General features: G+C 42.1%; 3 protein-coding genes across 3 annotated transcripts in view; 1 reads left to right on the forward strand and 2 right to left on the reverse strand.

The window, feature by feature from the left end:
* The window catches only part of cep192 (centrosomal protein 192), a 30,328-nt gene extending 28,119 nt beyond the window's left edge, over nucleotides 1–2,209 (reverse strand). The window contains 5 exon segments of the mRNA XM_030370750.1: nucleotides 297–358; nucleotides 556–701; nucleotides 1,033–1,125; nucleotides 1,290–1,525; nucleotides 1,995–2,209. Coding sequence (XP_030226610.1) covers nucleotides 297–358; nucleotides 556–701; nucleotides 1,033–1,125; nucleotides 1,290–1,465 — 477 coding nt within the window. The 5' untranslated portion in view covers nucleotides 1,466–1,525; nucleotides 1,995–2,209.
* A 969-nt stretch (nucleotides 2,210–3,178) lies between these two features.
* On the reverse strand, nucleotides 3,179–8,696 carry seh1l (SEH1-like (S. cerevisiae)). Its single transcript, XM_030370140.1, has 9 exons — nucleotides 8,411–8,696; nucleotides 7,916–7,966; nucleotides 7,664–7,810; nucleotides 7,121–7,332; nucleotides 6,327–6,425; nucleotides 6,073–6,213; nucleotides 5,604–5,758; nucleotides 5,183–5,336; nucleotides 3,179–3,656 (listed from the first exon to the last, which is right to left on the reverse strand). Exons 1-9 carry the CDS (start codon nucleotides 8,519–8,521, stop codon nucleotides 3,479–3,481), a joined length of 1,248 nt encoding a protein of 415 aa, XP_030226000.1. The 5' UTR covers nucleotides 8,522–8,696; the 3' UTR covers nucleotides 3,179–3,478.
* Nucleotides 8,697–9,065: 369 nt separating this feature from the next.
* On the forward strand, nucleotides 9,066–17,316 carry ptpn2a (protein tyrosine phosphatase non-receptor type 2a). Its single transcript, XM_030370141.1, has 9 exons — nucleotides 9,066–9,287; nucleotides 10,363–10,453; nucleotides 10,542–10,642; nucleotides 11,101–11,199; nucleotides 11,515–11,652; nucleotides 11,881–12,090; nucleotides 14,058–14,219; nucleotides 15,011–15,198; nucleotides 15,365–17,316. Exons 1-9 carry the CDS (start codon nucleotides 9,231–9,233, stop codon nucleotides 15,552–15,554), a joined length of 1,236 nt encoding a protein of 411 aa, XP_030226001.1. The 5' UTR covers nucleotides 9,066–9,230; the 3' UTR covers nucleotides 15,555–17,316.
* Nucleotides 17,317–17,588: the final 272 nt, after the last annotated feature.

The raw sequence follows: 17,588 nt of genomic DNA on the forward strand, positions 1-17,588 counted from the left end.
TGACGAGAGAACGAGGGGGAGAGAGACTTTGGTGTTGAAGAATATCCGGTAGCATTATGAACAACCACCCATTCATAAAAGTCCTGCACAACATTTCATCAGCTGGTGATTATATAATGCAATGGAAAAAAAGTCTTTCCCATAAAGCTATTTTAATGGCAAACTGTACACTTACAATGAAATATAATTTGAAATTCTGACACCATTCTTTTATCAAACCTTCTATAATGTAGACCCAGTTCCAATTCTAAACAGACCAAACACATCATGTTCATCCTGAATATAAATGACTATACCTTGGTGTCCATGGTATCCCTAGGCATGTACTGTGCGAATGTCAGGAGCCCTGTAGAGAGATCTGTCAGGACACAAAGACATTCATGGAAATGTTCAAAACCTAGGGAAAAAATTTAGCAACGGCCCAATCAAATTGAAGATGACAAACAAAGATGACAAACAAAGTGTCTGTAATCCGGCTACACTGACGGAATGCGTCGTGCAACCGGGTTGCAGAATTATTTTCGATGTAAAAAAGGAAATGTGTCAATTTCTTACCAGATCCTAGATCTGTGGCTCGCCCTTGAAGAGTCATTGATTTGAATGGTTGAGAGCCCCGTGCACTGGATTGTGACTCATCCATGGGAATCTTTACCAGCATATCCATGAAACCATGAGCTGCAATGAAGTCCTCTGCATTGTCCCTGTGGCACAGATAAGGATGTAATCAATTAAACTTATAGAAGATACAGAAGGACAAACGCATATCAGAAATTAGAAATTATATTGAGGGCAATCTTGTTTATAAATTACATTAGATATAGCAACAATTATCCATGACATCTCAGTCATGGCTAATTTCAATTGTATAAACACTGTTTAAATAATAATCTTTCGCAGATGTCTCAAAATAATCCAACATTAAAATAACTGTCAAATGTAGGAAAAAGTGGAGGGCATATATCTCTGCATCATGAAGGAGAAAAATAAAATGAATGACACACAAACAGTCTCAACGTGTAGGTAGTTACTCACATATCATCCTTAAAACTGAGGCAGAAATTGGCCTTCTCTCCATTAGATGACAGCTGACCCCCCTCCAGGTATGACACATCATCCACATTCCCTCTGCAAAACAGGCACGATGAACGTGTGTTACCTTCTTAACCATCCAGATAAGAGCATCCACTGGCATTCAATCAAACTGCATGTGTGATGTCAGAAGAACATGCAATACGCACGCACGTTTCACTAATAAGGGCTACTACAGCATCCAAGCACACTAGACATACCTGATGTCAGCCCCAGCTCTAATCTTCGCTACAGTAGACGCAGCCACGGGAAAGCCGGGGCCTGAGCCCAATGTCACGTTCCCACAGGGCACAACAGGGCCACTCGTGCTATCCAGGGAGCTGGAAAGGAAGCTGGGCAGCGGCTCATCCTCCAAATTGAAAAAACTGTCTGCCATGTCGAGTCAATCAAGGAGTGGCTTGAACTCCAATCAGGGAAGTGTCATTTTAAAACAAACCTATAAAAACATAAGTGTCAAGTAAAGAACCCTCCTATAACACCAGCTCAAACGACGCAGTGATGAGTTTAGCCTAGTGTGGTGTAGAGGACTTTTGCTTCCAAGATCAACATGCCACCACTCATATCATTTAATAAACTACTGCGTTATTCTGGGCATAAACGCAGTGTGGATCATTAGCTACTCGCACACTTGAAAAGCACGGTCCAGCAGTGGTAATTTGCAAACGAGCCACATAAAGTCAAATTATGAGAGCCAAAGGCTAAAACACTTGAGCTTAGCTGGTCGAGTTCGGCCAACGTTACTTCAAGTTGTGCACATAATTTACAACAATTGAAGGGAGTTTTTGAGACACGTGTATATTTCAAAACAACATATCGAACATCGGCCCACCACTGCTGTAATATACTTGCTTTTTATAGAAAACGTGTACCTGGAACTGATGGTGTGTTGATTAGTTACAACTTACTGATTGAAGTCGTTTTTTGCAGCGACACTTTGGTTCTTCCTAGTCTCAGAAGTAAGTATATTTTACTTGATACGGACAACAAGCAGATTTCGATTCACTTCAAATCCTACAAAGCAGTTATTTCACATTTAACGCGTCGTCTACTTTGATAACATAAATAACAAACAAGCGGTGCAACAGTTTGTGATGCCAGTGTTCACAGGAAGCCCGCGCATCGTCACTTCAAGGAGGCGTGGCTTTGCCGGGTTACGTCTGCTTTTATTGGCCAAATAAACTCAAAGGAAGCCTAAGCTGAGAGAGGAACCTGATGTCTAGCGTTATACCGGTCTACCGCAACAAATAGCGGTCTCTTACTTCCTGTGTACGACCGTTAACAGTTCCTTGAGCTAGGAGATTTACAACTTGAAGAGAATAACAACAAAAAAGACAAGGGATTAAATGTGGATATTTTAAGACCATTTTGAGAACGCAATATCCGAAACATTTAACGGAAACTGATATCACTTCCTCTCTCGTCTTTTGCCTAAACCCATGTAACGATACGGACCGCCCTCTCTCGAAAATAACGCTTATTTCGAGCATCCCGTTCTCGTTAATCCGTTGTCAGAGTGCGCCTGGGAATGAGATTGGCTCGTCACAGAATTGAATCTGAATTATCCGACCAATTGACCACATTTTAAAACAATAGACTAATAAACATCATTTCAATCACTGGGATCCGATTAAAATGTATAGGAACCCAGCAATTAACATTTGCCGTTGCTATGGATGAAAAGCTTTGATTTATATTCGTGTCATGTGTTCTGTAGAGCAGCTGCAAGGATAGTTTAGTATGCAGACAGCTGCTCGCTCGATTGCAGTCTCAGACATTCCAACTTTAGCAACACTATTACAATATGAGATCAGAGTTTAAAAGGAATAGTGGGATTTCAAACCACCATGTAAGAAATCAGCCTCTGACATAAAGATATAGCATTGTTAATTTCATATCATGTGAAAGTCTAATCTTTTCCATTGAGAACAGATTAAGGACACTTATTCCAAATGGAATGGGTCGAATCAAGAGCATGAACTCTCTGTGATGATGAATCACAGTTTTTTTTCAGAATGGCAGCCGTTTCACGTGGTTACTTGTCATCCAGTTCTTAATACAAGCAAACAACCCAATGAAACACTCCCAATAGTTAAAACAACCGTTTATTCCCCTTTCAAGACGATTTGGAGGATATAATAATATAATTATTTGGATAGTTTGATCAGGAGGATATATGTATATTAGTTTAAAGGGGCTTTATACATGCACCAATTTGGAACACGAAAAAGCATATTTCTACAAAAAAAGGATTGTCCAAGGGGCAGGTTAGGGTTAAATTAAATTTCCAAAAAGAAAATTACTTTTGTTTACGAAAGATATGTATTCTTCAACACAGACCCCCTGAAAAGAGGCAGCAGCTGGAGTGGAAATATAGAGGAGCCCTCGTTATTCATTGGGCTTCTGCTTCGGGTAAAGACAGAAGAGCTTTGGAGTACAGTCTGCGGAGTGAGGCTTGCTGCTGAGGCTGAGCGGGCTCAGCATCACAGTGCTCTATGAGGGAGGAGGGCGGCAGCAGGTGGCCGGACCTGGAACCAGCCCTGGGCGTTTCCAGCGGGGGAAAGAAATACCTGAAGCAACGCCAAAAACGGGGACAGGCGGACAGGGGGGGGGGGGGGTGAAAAATAGGACGACGTACAGGACATATCACAGGGGGTATGACAAGACGTTGAAGACAAGGGAAATTATAAAAGGATGTTGGTACATTGTGTATTTATGTAAGATGGTGAACAAGCAATGAAAACTGTATGTAAACAAGTAAAAACAAGAATTTTATTTTGGCAGCGTGGGTAGGGCTGTGACATTAATGTCAATATGCCAGCCCAACTGACCAGAAACATGTTCATCGTCAAACAGGTCGTTGCAGAAGGAACTATTTTAAAGCTAGCTTGTTAGCGTTCCCAACACCCATGTCCACATGGAGACACATGACTTCCCTCTGGCTACAACACGTGTGGGTTTCGGCCCAGGAGGAGACATTAGTAATAAGCAGGGTGCTGTTGGTGCGCGGTTGAGTGGGTCGGTTTCCGCAGGGGTGGAGCAAATGGGGTTCTCATACCAGTCCTGTGGGGCATGCAGCAAGCGGTACACCACCACATCAATCCACGACAACCCAATTCATACACATACAATGCACGAAACTGATTTAAAAAATGTTATTTATTTGAATAGGGTCACGACTCACAACCCCCCCCTCCCAACAATAATGCCAAGCAACGTCCAGTCATTATGTTATCCAGCTTCGCAAGCAACCAAACTTATAAATCAGAAGTTATTGTGAATATAATTACAGCCATATACAAAAATCCAGAAGGAAAAACATGGCTCAAAAGACCATTCTACAATTGGTATTTACACAATTAGTTTACAATATAATGTATCATTGAAGCTATATCTGATATTGTATTGTCAATGTGTGCAAATTTTGGATTGTTCAATTTAACAAATCCCAGTACACACAATTCATTAACTCTGTAACTATAGACCTTCCATGCTACTTCGAGACGTGATTCCTGTTTATTGTATTAATTTGGAAAGGGATTGTCAAGAAAATGCTGATAAACCTGCGAGGTTAGTCAGCCTCTCAAGTAAAGTAGCAAAAATGCATTGTGTTATTGCATTGGTAACCTCACTAAAGACACCTTAGTCGCTTCAAATTAACAAATATTCATAAACTTTAAAACATCCATAAGAGGCACTGAATTCATAAACATTTGTATTTGCCCTTTTATTGTACACAAATAAAGCAGTTAGTTGGACCACAACAGACAATATGATGGGAATGTGCATCCAATGTGGTTGAAACAAAAACAACTCAACCTCACTGCTGTGCCAACAGCCTGTGAGCCAAAAGCAAAAGAAATAAAACAAGCCAAGCTCCTTGCATGAGTTGTGAATCGGTTTAGAGTCCGGTGGGGGTCAGTGAGCTGTTCAGAGTCCCAGTAAAGGTGAGGAAGTAGCCAGTCGTCAGTTTTGATGACAGGGGGGGACGAGGTAGGGAAGGAAGGGGGGGGGGGGGGGGGGGGGGGGGGGGGGGGGGGGATGTTGGCCGGGGCTGAGGCGAGTGGTGTTAGAACACACCCCACACAGCACCTACCTGCCCGCCGTGGTCCCGTTCAGGATGCTCTGTGACGCCTGCACGCTGGAGCCCACCACAGTGCTCATGGCGGTGGGCTGGCCCGAGGTCCCTGTCAGAGGGCTGCCGTCTCCCTTCAGGATGCCTGTGCACTTCCAGTTGTCCATGTAGTTGGCTGTGGGGATGGCATCATAGAACGGGTCATCACAATGGATGTGAGAGGATAAACGTTCAAATCAAACAAGTTTAGATTGTCAGAACAATTAACAACATTAACATATATTTGCATTGCTTACTCAAAAGTTTTCAATATCAATACCCCATATTACAAACTATTCATATTGCACACTTAAAACCCTACAGGGGGACGCGGCAATCAAATATGTGTGTTCAATCCAAGAGGCTCAAAAGGGCTTCAGAAACATAGTTTATTTCAACCCACCTTTCCAGAGACGCACGCATCCGTCGTCTCCAGAAGAGGCCAGCAGAGTGCTGGTGATGTTCCAGCTCACGCGCCACACCTGGGAGTTATGGTTGTCAAACTGGGCCATGATCAGCAACTCAAACTTGGTTGGTCCCGATGAGGTGCTCTCTTTTCTGTCATAGGGGTTGTGAGTAAAAAAGGAGTCGGTTATCTGAGATAAGACCCAGATTGTATATTTGAGGTGAAAAGACAAACTACCAAATAGACTTTTCCGTTAATTAAAATCGATTTATGAGTTGTTGTTCTTTAAAGCTGTCTAACCTGTTAGGGATAGAATTTTTGCTTAAGGATTAAATCACATCCATTATAAATGTTGTCCTGTGCTTACATTCTGATTGCATGTAGATATAAATTAACATCCTTCTCCCCTCAAATCTGTATTTATAACAGTGAGAATCAGGATTTCCCTCAAAGCAGAGTTCCCTACCTTAAAGGTACCAGCTTGAAAATTCTGACATCCTTGGTTGCGATGGCGAGCACGTGGAAAGACCTTCCCAGGTTTGGGGCGAACGCAATGTCATGCACAGCATCTGTCACGGTCATCAACGTCTCCGCTTTAGCATATTTCCTGCTTCCAATTTTGGCCAGGATCAAAACAGAACAGACATATTTTGAATAGATCACAGATGAGGGTCACTATATCTGTACCCAGGTCTCTGGTATAGTAGCAGTAAAACTGACCTTGTGTTCTCATTGTACTCGTAGATCTGGACCTTGCCGCCATACGTCACATTGCTGTCGTCACTGCCCACCGCAATCATTGGGGGGTGAGCACGGGAGCTGGGGGAGGGGTTGTGAAACACAGCTAAATAAATGGCAGGCATATGATCTACAAGCCCCAAGAATCGCTATACTGCTACACTAAACTGGGTGATTTGAATTCGCCCTGCAGAAGGGTCTGGAGAAGAGCAATACATTTCTTTCTGCTTCCGATACGTTTTTGCGGGAGGCAACACCAACCTGGCTTATCCCACCCCTGACGCGCTATTGGCTGGTTTAACACAAAGAAGACAGGGAAGCGGCGGAAAGCAGCCACTTGCGTACAGAGTCTGTTGAACTAGGCCCGATTATCACGCCTCTTGAGCTGAAATGACATCAGCTTCCCCCGACCAACGTGCAATCTACGATTGAGCTTCTTCTGGCAATAGCCAGGCTAGTGCTATACCCTACACTGAAAGGTGCCACAGATCTAAAAGGAAGGTCGACATGTACTCAAGTTTTCTGGTTCAATAGGTGTTCAATTTTAGGATATTCTCAAAATCTCTTGCAATCATATTATTTAAATATTATTGTATAATAAGTAACTGCATGATAAATTTAGACTTAAAACGGAATACTAAATGTACACTTAATAAAGTGTCTTATGTATCTTTTATCTGACAGAATGTTTCAATTTGCATGTGTTAAATGGTACAACACTTTCAGAACCCAAGGTAGGAGGTACTTAATGGTCTAGGGCGGGCACAAACACAGACCTGGAGGGGTTCCAGGAGATACAGCTACAGCTGAGCTTGCAGGAAATCTCATGCTGCAGGGACCACTGGCTGAGGTTCATCACGTCAGGAGCCTCGTAGATCCGCACCACGCCGTCGGCGGAGCAGGTGGTCAGCATCAGACCCATGTGTTTCGGGGCAAACTTAACGTCCGTCACCGATGTCCTGCTGTCAACCAGAGTGGTCCGCTTGATCTGAAGTCACAGGAGACATTTGAATCACACAGGGGAACAAATGGTGCCAAAGTCCAGCTTTCGTTAGAACCGTTATGTCCCCTTAAAACTCCTCTTTGCTAATGTTAGTTTACAAACAAGTTTGTGCATCTTGTTGAATGTTTACCAAGAAGATATAGTGCATATTTTCAGTCAAATATAGGTTAACACAGAGTGTTGTCAGAGGAAATCCGGTCAGATCAGCAGTAAGAGCCCAACTCGCAATAACAACACTATTTGAATACATTTTTTTTTAAAAAAAATAAGTTAAATGTAGGCTTTATGACTTCAACAGACAGGAATATATACAAACCCAATGACTCTGTCCTCTCTGTTTGTCATTAGACTCCCCAACAATCTCTTCCCACACAGCAGCCGTTCGGTCAAAGGAGCAGGACGCCAGCACCTGCCCAAACTCTGGATGAGCCCAGGTCACCCGCCACACCGACCCACTGTGTGTCTGGCAAGAGGGGAATTTTTTATTTATTTTTTAAAAAGGAGTGACGATTGGACATAATGCATGTTTTTGTTTCGATGTCCTTATGTGACCAAGAGGATATCAAACCTTCCAACTAGCTGTGCAGTGCCACTCTCCGTTCTCACTTTTGTCCCAAACCTGAGGAGCATCAGAAATGAAACGCATCAAATACGATCGAATCAAGCAACTAATGCCATCATACATTCAACAAGTACTCCCGTCTAATCTGTCTGGAAACCGAAGCCTCAAGATTTGACGAAAACGTCTAAATGTCATGTCCGTTTGACAACGACAATCACATGAATTAATCAACGCTGTGCTCCATGCTTGCGAGTGTGTGCAGGTCTGGGATGTTTGAAGTCACTCTGCATGATTAGCACAACACTAACTAACGAAAGGGGCTGGAGGAGTTACCCCATGCGAGAAAAAGCTACCGTGTCAGAAAGCAATCGAATGATAGCAAACAAACACGTACGAAGCAAGGGTACAAAATATATGGCGAGCAATATTAATGGGAGGGCGAGCAATATTAATGTGAGGCTAATGGTCCTCAGCTAATGCTAACATTAGCAAAAACATTACCTTCACACTTTGGTCACTTGAGCAAGTAGCCATTCTGCGACCGTGGAAATCATATGATACATCGTGGATTAGGTCTTTGTGATCTGCTGCGATGCTGCGTGCCACAAACATGATTCGTATAATTCCAAAACGACACCTTATCAGAACTACTCCAGCTCAGGTTGAGCTAAGCTAGCAAGATGTCATGTGTACTTCTAGTGTGGAGTTGTGGTTGGCGCCGGGCGCTCGAGTCAAAGCCAAGCAGAGACGTGAGTTTGCCGCACGGTGGCGCAGGAACACCTTCTTCTAGATGGGACCTTTTAAAAAAGGACTGTCAAGAGTAAAGTAAAAATCTTTCATAGGTCAACATTTTAAAAGATACGGTGCAAAAGCAATAATTATTTCATTAAGAAAAGTACAACTTAAATAAATGTTTACTTCACTCAAACGCTGATTTTACTTGATGTATTAGGTTGCCATATTTCATTCAATCCCCTATTTGTTATTATATAATTATTTGTATAATTGTATGCGTACAATATTGAAGGTTTATTTTGAGTTATATACAGAAGTAAATAAAATACATTAACTTCATATAGACGTTGTGTGTTTTAATTAGGGAATGCAGTTGAATAATTGAGCTCCCAATAATATCAGGGATTTTCTAACCTGGCAACCCAGATGACAGCGCTTGACCGGAGTCCTCCGCTCCTCCCTGTAGGGGTCCACAGGGTGCGTGAGACTGCTGTCTATATGGCGCACAGACACAAGTTACTCCAGAAAAGACGTTAAACATCTGCCTGTCGTGTGTGAAGTGTATCGGGACAACATCCAAAGTAACATGGAGCAGGAACTTGAAGACATAGACTCGTCGGGGCAATGGCAAAACATTTACAACGTAAGTCGCAGCCACGGAGGGCCTCTCGTGTTTATGTGGCGATCGTTGCTAACGAGTTAGCTTATTTTAGCTAACGCTGGGTAGCCCCTTGGCTTCCAAGATATTAGTTTGTTTTATGCTATCCGTCTATTTAGGTCATGAACGCCTTTTGAATCTCAGTGAACAGTTACAAGCCACCACGGTGCCGTGGTGACTTGAGGCGCATCTAAGGACGCATGGGTCGCTAGTCGTTAAGTTAGGTCTTCCGGACTTCCGTAGCGACTCGGCTATAAAACGTGCAAGCCCACTTCTCATAGGTTTCCTCCGGCAGGTCCCCGTGATGAGGCGGGCTAACACCGGTGTCCACTGATGCTTCCAAGAACCTGTTAAGGCTTACCGAGAAGGCGCACGGTTTTAGAGACACACTTGTGTAGCTGAAGAGTAAAATTAGACTGGTCTGTGAATGCTTAACTCACACACTAGATGTGTTCTCATTTTATAATGACATTCATATGGGTTGTTTTCACAAGTATAGAGTGTTTTTTTCAGATTCTATGTTCTTAAGCCTATGTTGTGTTTTTTGTACCTACATAATCATATTATGTATTTGAGACATTTGCAGATACTGCCAGAGCCACCAGGCAAATTCATGTCATTACTGCAAGTGTCCGATTTGATGCAGTATGTAGGAGGGAGAGAGTGTCATGTAATGCCATTTCATTTATAACCGACGGAACCGCATCTGACATGTAACGCGCAGAACATGCACAGCAAGCCATTACTTGGAACTAAATCTAAGCTTTCTCGGAATAGTGTCGATTTCCGTGTGCATCCTAAGCCCTGTTTATATTCGCAGAATGAGTGACAACCTTTGGCTTATATTCGATATATAAACACAATACGTTTTTACACTTTTACTAATACAGAAGTATAATCTCATGTATAGCCCAAATAACCTGGTGGATATATTTGGAGCTTTGTATCGAGCCTCTCCTCTACATCATCCGTCATTGCTTTCAGTACATCTCAGCATAAACCCATCTTGTTGATACACCAGTGTAATGTATTTATCTCTTTGGTATTCCTGTATTTATAGGAAATCCGCAACCAAGCCAGTAAATACCCCTACAAAGTGGCGAAACTTCCAGCAAATCGAAATTTGAACCGTTACAGAGATGTTAGTCCATGTAAGTGTTACCTCAGGTAAATAGGAATCCCCAAACCTTCATAATGTTAGACTTGTTATCATCAATTATTTTGCTCCATATCTTTCAGATGATCATAGTAGAGTAAGACTTGAAAACTGTGATAATGACTATATCAACGCAAGCCTCGTCACGGTGGAAGAGGCTCAAAGAGCTTACATTTTATCTCAGGTGAGTGACGTTCCAAACATCACCCTTTTTTTTTTGGCCGGGGGGTTTTCTGCTGACATAATTGTGTATCGCTGCTTTTGTGGGCATTTGAGAGAAGTCTACGTGACCACTCTATGAAGGAGTATTTTGACAATGGCTTAGTCATGAAAATGCATTTTGTTGGGTTTTAACTACTGTGTTATCGGATGTCCTTCCATGCTTAATCCATCAGTGTTTACTCCACAGTACTACACATTATTACTTCAGCTTTCAGTGTTTTGCAGTAAACACTGCACATGATGAATGTTTGCAGTGCTGTGCTGTGTTAACTCCACAATGCTGCAAGCAGTCATAATGTTGTTTAGGTTCCGGTAGGGGGTTAAGCCCTGTGGGCTAGTTAAGTTCCTGTGTATGCTCAAAGAAGCACGTTTCACTCTTATGGTGTTTTTGAAAAACAATAACTTTTCCTATGCTTTAAGGGTCCATTGAGAAACACTTGTGGCCATTTCTGGTTGATGATCTGGGAACAGTGTTGTAAGGCTGTTATAATGCTCAACCGAGTCATTGAAAAAGGATCGGTGAGTACAATATAGCTATATTATTATTGTTCATGACATGCATCCATAAACTAATGCATGTCTAATCCTTATGAAAAAAATTGCTCTGCTCCCTATGAAGCAAATCTAAATGATGTCGACCATGCTCTTCACATTTTGTGAATGTTGTTGAAATATTGTTCACATTCTAGTGTTTATCTCAAATCCAACAAAAAAGTTTGACAGAAGTAACCTGCATTGGCTTACATGCTTTTCGTTTTGAAGCAGTTGTAGATTATGTTATTGTATACCTGTAGTCAGATGTCCCATTGTTAAATCATTGTTTTTTTTCCACAGGAAAAGTGTGCACAGTACTGGCCCACCGCACAAGAGCAACAGATCAGTTTTACAGACACAGGGTTAGTTGTGAGGCTACTTTTAGAAGAGGATCAGTCCTACTTCACAATACGTTTGCTACAGCTACAGAACAAAAAGGTAAGCAAATAAAGCCTTACTTCATTCTAGATATTGTGTCTCTCATGCTATTCTACATTATGTAGTATGACCTTTTTACTTTTATAATCATAAAACATTGTTAATTCATCTGTAACCCTGGTCCATGCCTTTTCCAAGTTCTGGTATTTTGACCCCCATTGTCCTAATAGTCCTGTAACAGTTCACTAACAATCGGGTCTACTTGTTTTAACTGGTATCCCAATGCAGACAGGCGAGTCAAGGGAGATATACCACTTCCACTACACCGCTTGGCCTGACTTTGGGGTTCCTGAATCCCCTGCAGCCTTCCTCAAATTCCTCCTCAAGGTGCGCGAGTCCGGCTCGCTAGGCCCAGAACACGGCCCATCTGTGGTGCACTGCAGCGCTGGGATTGGCCGCTCTGGGACATTTTCGTTAGTGGACACCTGCCTGGTTCTGGTAAGAATTACCAGGGCTATAATACAATGCAAAGTATGCAGACATAAAGACAGAAGCTTTGCTAAACACAGTTACACAGTTGAGGACAAAGCATATTTAGCCAGACTAATAAAATATTTTGGCATGCCAATGATAGACTGGATCTTGATTTGTAAAGTGGTATTTGCTTTGGTGGATAATTCTAACCGTGCACTATTGTCAGATGAAGCAAATGGCAGCTGTTTAAGGGAAATGTCTTCATTCACCATTTTCACTACTGCTTTTCAAAGGTCATTGGGTATTTAAGTAGAAGAGAAAAAGATATTTGTCATTTTTCCTTTTTGCATTAACAAAATAATACCAGCACCCTGGCGCTGTTAAAGACACGGTTTATATGAGCATATGTCAATCATATTGTGCACGGGTTCCCACGAAATATGGTTCTGTGGAGGGGAAGTGCTTCCAAGAAAGAGGCATGCAATAGTGTGGGGCTGTAACCTTGACTAATAGTTGAGTCATCATTCTGAGTTGTCAATTATTTTAGCATGGCGAGAGAAAGGTTTCCAAATGAAACCCACCAAATAAACATTCCCTTCTTCCCTAAGTCTCGCTGCTGTTGAGCATTGTTGCATTCACACAACTCTGGTGGAGCTTAGCTATACAGTATGTGATGGACAGGCAAGATGGATTCCCTGAAACAATGAACAATATTGTCAGAATTTTGGTGGGAGTGGTCTAAAAGTTAAATAGTTTCAAAATGCAGTTTTTAAACAATTATACTCTTAATGATAGCTCTTAGATCAAGCTGTAGATCTGGTCTGCAGCATATTCTTATAAGCCCACATCAATTGCACAAGGCTTGCATTGGCTATTCACCATGGGTAAGAGAAACGCAGTTTCCAGCAGTACACAACGATAGAGCCACGGTGACTTGGATCACTGTGTCCACTCCTGGCTTTTGTGCGAAGTGCTTATTATGGACTTTGTGTGCTTGGGATGTGGACATAGGAAAGTTCCATATTGGTTCTTCACGCTCAAACCCATCATTCACATCTGTTTTACATTTTTAATCAGTCAAATGCTTCTGCATTCTCTTTATCGATGGGGGTTTTGTCTAGCCTGGTTCTACCAGACTCTCGTACTTCACTTCATTTCATTTCTTTTGTACAGAGAGTCTGGACCTAATCAATTGACAAACGTTAACTCACTTGAAGGCGGGTGTCTGTTGAAGTTTAAAATGATTGGATCTGCCCAGTGCCACTCTGGATCTGCCATAACCAATCGCTAACGTTTGGTTGTGACGTATGTCATGCGCCGGGAATCACGCGCAGGTTGTGCACAAACCAAACACCTTGCGCGTCTGCAAGAAAATGTCCGTCAACGACAGCTGCAGGTTTTGTTCGTGGAATTTAATTTATCAGGGAAAAAATTGCACATTGTAAATCAACTACCGACCTACAACAACAACTCAAACTGGCGTACGACTTTATCTTCATTTTTCTCAGACACGCCCTCTGTTCGCTGATTGGTGGCCGCTGTGGCGGCACCAGAAAACCAAATTACATACAGCAGGTCCAGACCTAGTACTGAAGGGAAATTCAAATTGAGCGGAAGTACTTAGGCGGGCGGAGCCAGGCTAGGTTTTGTCATGATTGGATGTGAATACCATGCATAGTAAGATAGAATGGGGCTCTCTGTCTCCACAAACACCGGCCACGGTTTGATATTGTGTATATTATGTAAGCCTATATCGTATAGATTTACATATAGTGCATTAGGCTAATAGTTATAGTATAGTTGAAAACATGCTGATGTTGGTTAATTTGTATGTAGAGTTGGGTTTGTCATTTTGCACTGTACATCGCCTTAAGACCGCTTTTGATGAATCTATATTTTTACCCAGCCATACTAAAAATGGTCTGTATTTGTCAACTATCAACTACTAATTTTCATTTGTAATTAAAGAACATTCAAATGTGTTTATGTAGATGGCCAAGAGAGAGGACATCTCCTCCATAGACATTCAGAAGGTCCTGCTGGACATGAGGGAATACCGCATGGGGCTCATCCAAACCCCTGACCAGCTCCGCTTCTCCTACATGGCCGTGATCGAAGGAGCCAGGCTCATCTTGAAGGACAACAAGATACAGGTATGCTCTCCCCCTGGGACCTGGTGTCATTCTGATAATTACCCACCTGTGTTTGGTGTGTGTCAGATACAGGTAGACTTTACAGAGGTACCTGGTGTCATTCTGAGAATTAACCACCTGTTTGGTGTGTTGCCTTTGAAATATTTTAACAAAGTTGCATTCGTAACTGATGAAGAAAGTCTGCGATTTGCCTAAATGTGTAGTATCTCCCCTGAGATGAATGAGGTTAATTTGTACATTGGTGGAAAAAAAGTATGAAAACAAGGTATTATTTCACTTCACCATATTGTCCATATCTCACTAGAGCTAAAACTGAGCTGATAGTGGAACTAGCAAAGATTGAAACTGAATAACATTCATTAGTCTTTGCACTTTCACTTATTGAAGGCTGCAATTCCCACGGATCTATGCAGATCAGAGAACCTATTATGAAATTATCGATTATGAAAACCCGTAACAAAGGTTTTACTCTACAATCCACCATCATTTCATATACTCATTCCAACACACAACCCATTTCTTTGTCACAGTGTTTTTTACCTAAGTAAAGAAATGTGGAATTCTCAAGGATAATTAGCATTGAGGGATCGCATGTTTTTTAAGTGCTCCAGAATTAGAGCTAACATAATCCTACGCCATCATTATTCTAGAGACTAGACATGCTGCCGTCAGACCCCCAGTGAACCAAGCCTTCATTACCCAATAGAGCTTTCTTTGTTTTGTCATCGTTCACTGTGAGAGCTCGCTGATGGTCTTCCATCGTGCCTTTTGTATCTTGTCCGCCCAAACAGACCAAGAGGAAAGAGCCAGAGTTGTTGGCCCCTCCGCTACCACCGCCAAGACCCAGCCTGGCAAACAAGCCCAACGGACAGCCAGGACCCGGGCCGGGGCCAGAGGTCGGCCCACAGGACAACAGACCAGACAAGGATCGGGCCGGCGACCTCGCACACGAGCACCAGACAGAGAAGAACTCTGGGCCGTAAGTCGCACAGAATGCATACTTTGTCGTCATAAAGCTGGAACGAAGTGGGCGCCCATTGAAGAGCTTCCAGGAAAACAAACCTCACCGTTCCTGTTGGCGGTTGGATTTTCTCTTAATTTCAGCAGGAGATTAATTGCCAACCTCTTGTCTTGATTCTTTCCAGTGTGCGGAAGAGGCACCGTGAAGACCGGATCGCCTGCACGGCACAGAGGGTCCAACAGATGAAGCAGAGACTGAGCGACTCAGAGAGGAAACGGGACCAGTGGCTCTACTGGCGGCCCATTCTGCTAAACGTGGGGGCCGGCGCGGCCCTGGCAGTAGGCCTGCTAGTGTGCTGGTGGTACTCCCAGTGAGAAACTCTTGCTGAGTTCAAACTGACTCTTTATTTTGCACCAGTACCAGGGATTAGGTACTTTTCTTGTTGAAAGTAGAGTTAGACGGTAAGAGGTGCATAACCGGGGGTATTTATTTCTTCTGAACATGCAGGAGCGCTAGATCAATTTAGTTTGTGTTTATTTTTCATGCAAGATCTTAACAAGACAAAAAAACTAAAATAGTAACATCTCAGGATCTCGGTGCCAGCACGATGATTTAAAATTCTTTATTTCACCTTTGATGAATGTACTGTATCATACAAATTGAAAAGGTCAGGTGTCTGATCACTGGATCATCTGTCGACATGTTTTACATTTTGCATTTCAAATGGTGTGTGTGTGTATGTGTTGACTTTCCATCCTACCATAGATAAATATGTAGTAGATGTGACTCCAAAGACAAGTGGTCAACAACAAACTGAGCTTTTTCTATAAGGAAAATTGTTCTCCGTTCCATGCATGTATTTATGCATTTAGAAGTTTGTTCTTCCATTTATGCCTACACGGCATGCCAGTAAGTCAAGAAACCTTTTCTTTGTTGGATGAGGCAGTTCTGGGTCAGATGCCTCGATGTTCGATATTCTTAAGAGAATGTCAATCCGTTGAGTTTTGCTTTATGTTACATGAGCACACATTGTAGGTTTTAGTTCTCACATGACCAATAGACATGATTCACCTAGCGGCCATATTGGTTCTAAACTTAAGCTGGTTGGGGAAACTGAGTTCCCCCAAAGAGGCTGCTGGTGAATAAAGCCTATAGCCAAGCTTGTAAGGTCCCTTGCTGCAAACTCCTTTTTGAAACAGGTTTTATTTCTCACATAGCTTCAGCAAGCTTTCAGTTCTACTGTGTTGTGTTTTAACCCACTGGTTGGGTTAATTTATGTATTTTCAGGTTGTCCCACTATTGTGCAAGGGAGAAGCAACATGGATTGTGACGTTGTGGGTTTTAAAATGGCATGTGATGGGGAATAGTTAAAAATCCCCTAGCTGTGTTCCAACACTTAGAATGTTTTTGTTATTATGTCTCTAACACAAACATTGAAGCTGATAGGAACTGTAACGTAACAATGTTCTCTTTGCCGGATTTAAACATTTTGATTTGTTAAAAGAAGATATGAGCTTATAATTACACCAGCTATGTAATAGATTGACCGGGACCAAAACAATACAGAGAAACATGTGTATAGTGCAATCTGCAGATATGGACTGTCTTGCATAAAACTCGAAAGTCAAATGTGATGTTGATGGCGGCAAAATAAAGTTACCGCGTGAGTCTGCATAGTAGTTTTCCAGTTGGTGTACTTTTCAATGTGCCTTGAGTGAGACAAATATTTCACATTAGAATTGCAATATGGTGAAACTAAATCCATGTAGAATCATTAGCTGATGTCATCCAGACTAAAGAGAATTACATGTTTGCACTGAATTGAGCTATTTACTGGAAGTTGATATGTGACAAGTGTAAGTTGTATCAAAGATATTTTAAAACCAAATGTGTTGGTATGTGCTAACCCCTTTCAGAAGCATTGATAAATACTTTCTGAAACACTGGATATTTATCCTTATTGCATTGGTTTTTACGGTCTTTATTTAACACAGCTGTTCTCAGCCATAACATTCCATTCAATCTTTTCTTTACCCTCTTACGATTCAGGGGATGGCTTGTGCACTGCTGAGGTGCAGCAAGAATATGATGGGAAAGTAAAATATGAACTTCTTCAATAAAATATTTGATAACAAAGTCGGGTTGTATGTTTGAATTTCATTTTACCCGCCATGGGTGGAAGCAGCCACCTGTAAATGCCGTTCATCCATTACTGAGCTGGATGTCACGGTATTATGTTCTCCGGGACCCAAAGCACTCAGCTAAATTAATATAGGAATGGAAAAGTTGGCTGCAGTCGCTCTCTAAATTCCAGGAAGTCAATCCAAATTTTAGGAAGGAGCCATCTCCCCATATTGATTGTTTTTTCTTTTGGACTGCACTACATGCAACACTATCCCATCCTAGTG

The sequence above is a fragment of the Gadus morhua genome, chromosome 11 (genome assembly GCF_902167405.1).
Source record: "Gadus morhua chromosome 11, gadMor3.0, whole genome shotgun sequence".
NCBI classification, from domain to species: Eukaryota; Metazoa; Chordata; class Actinopteri; order Gadiformes; family Gadidae; genus Gadus; species Gadus morhua.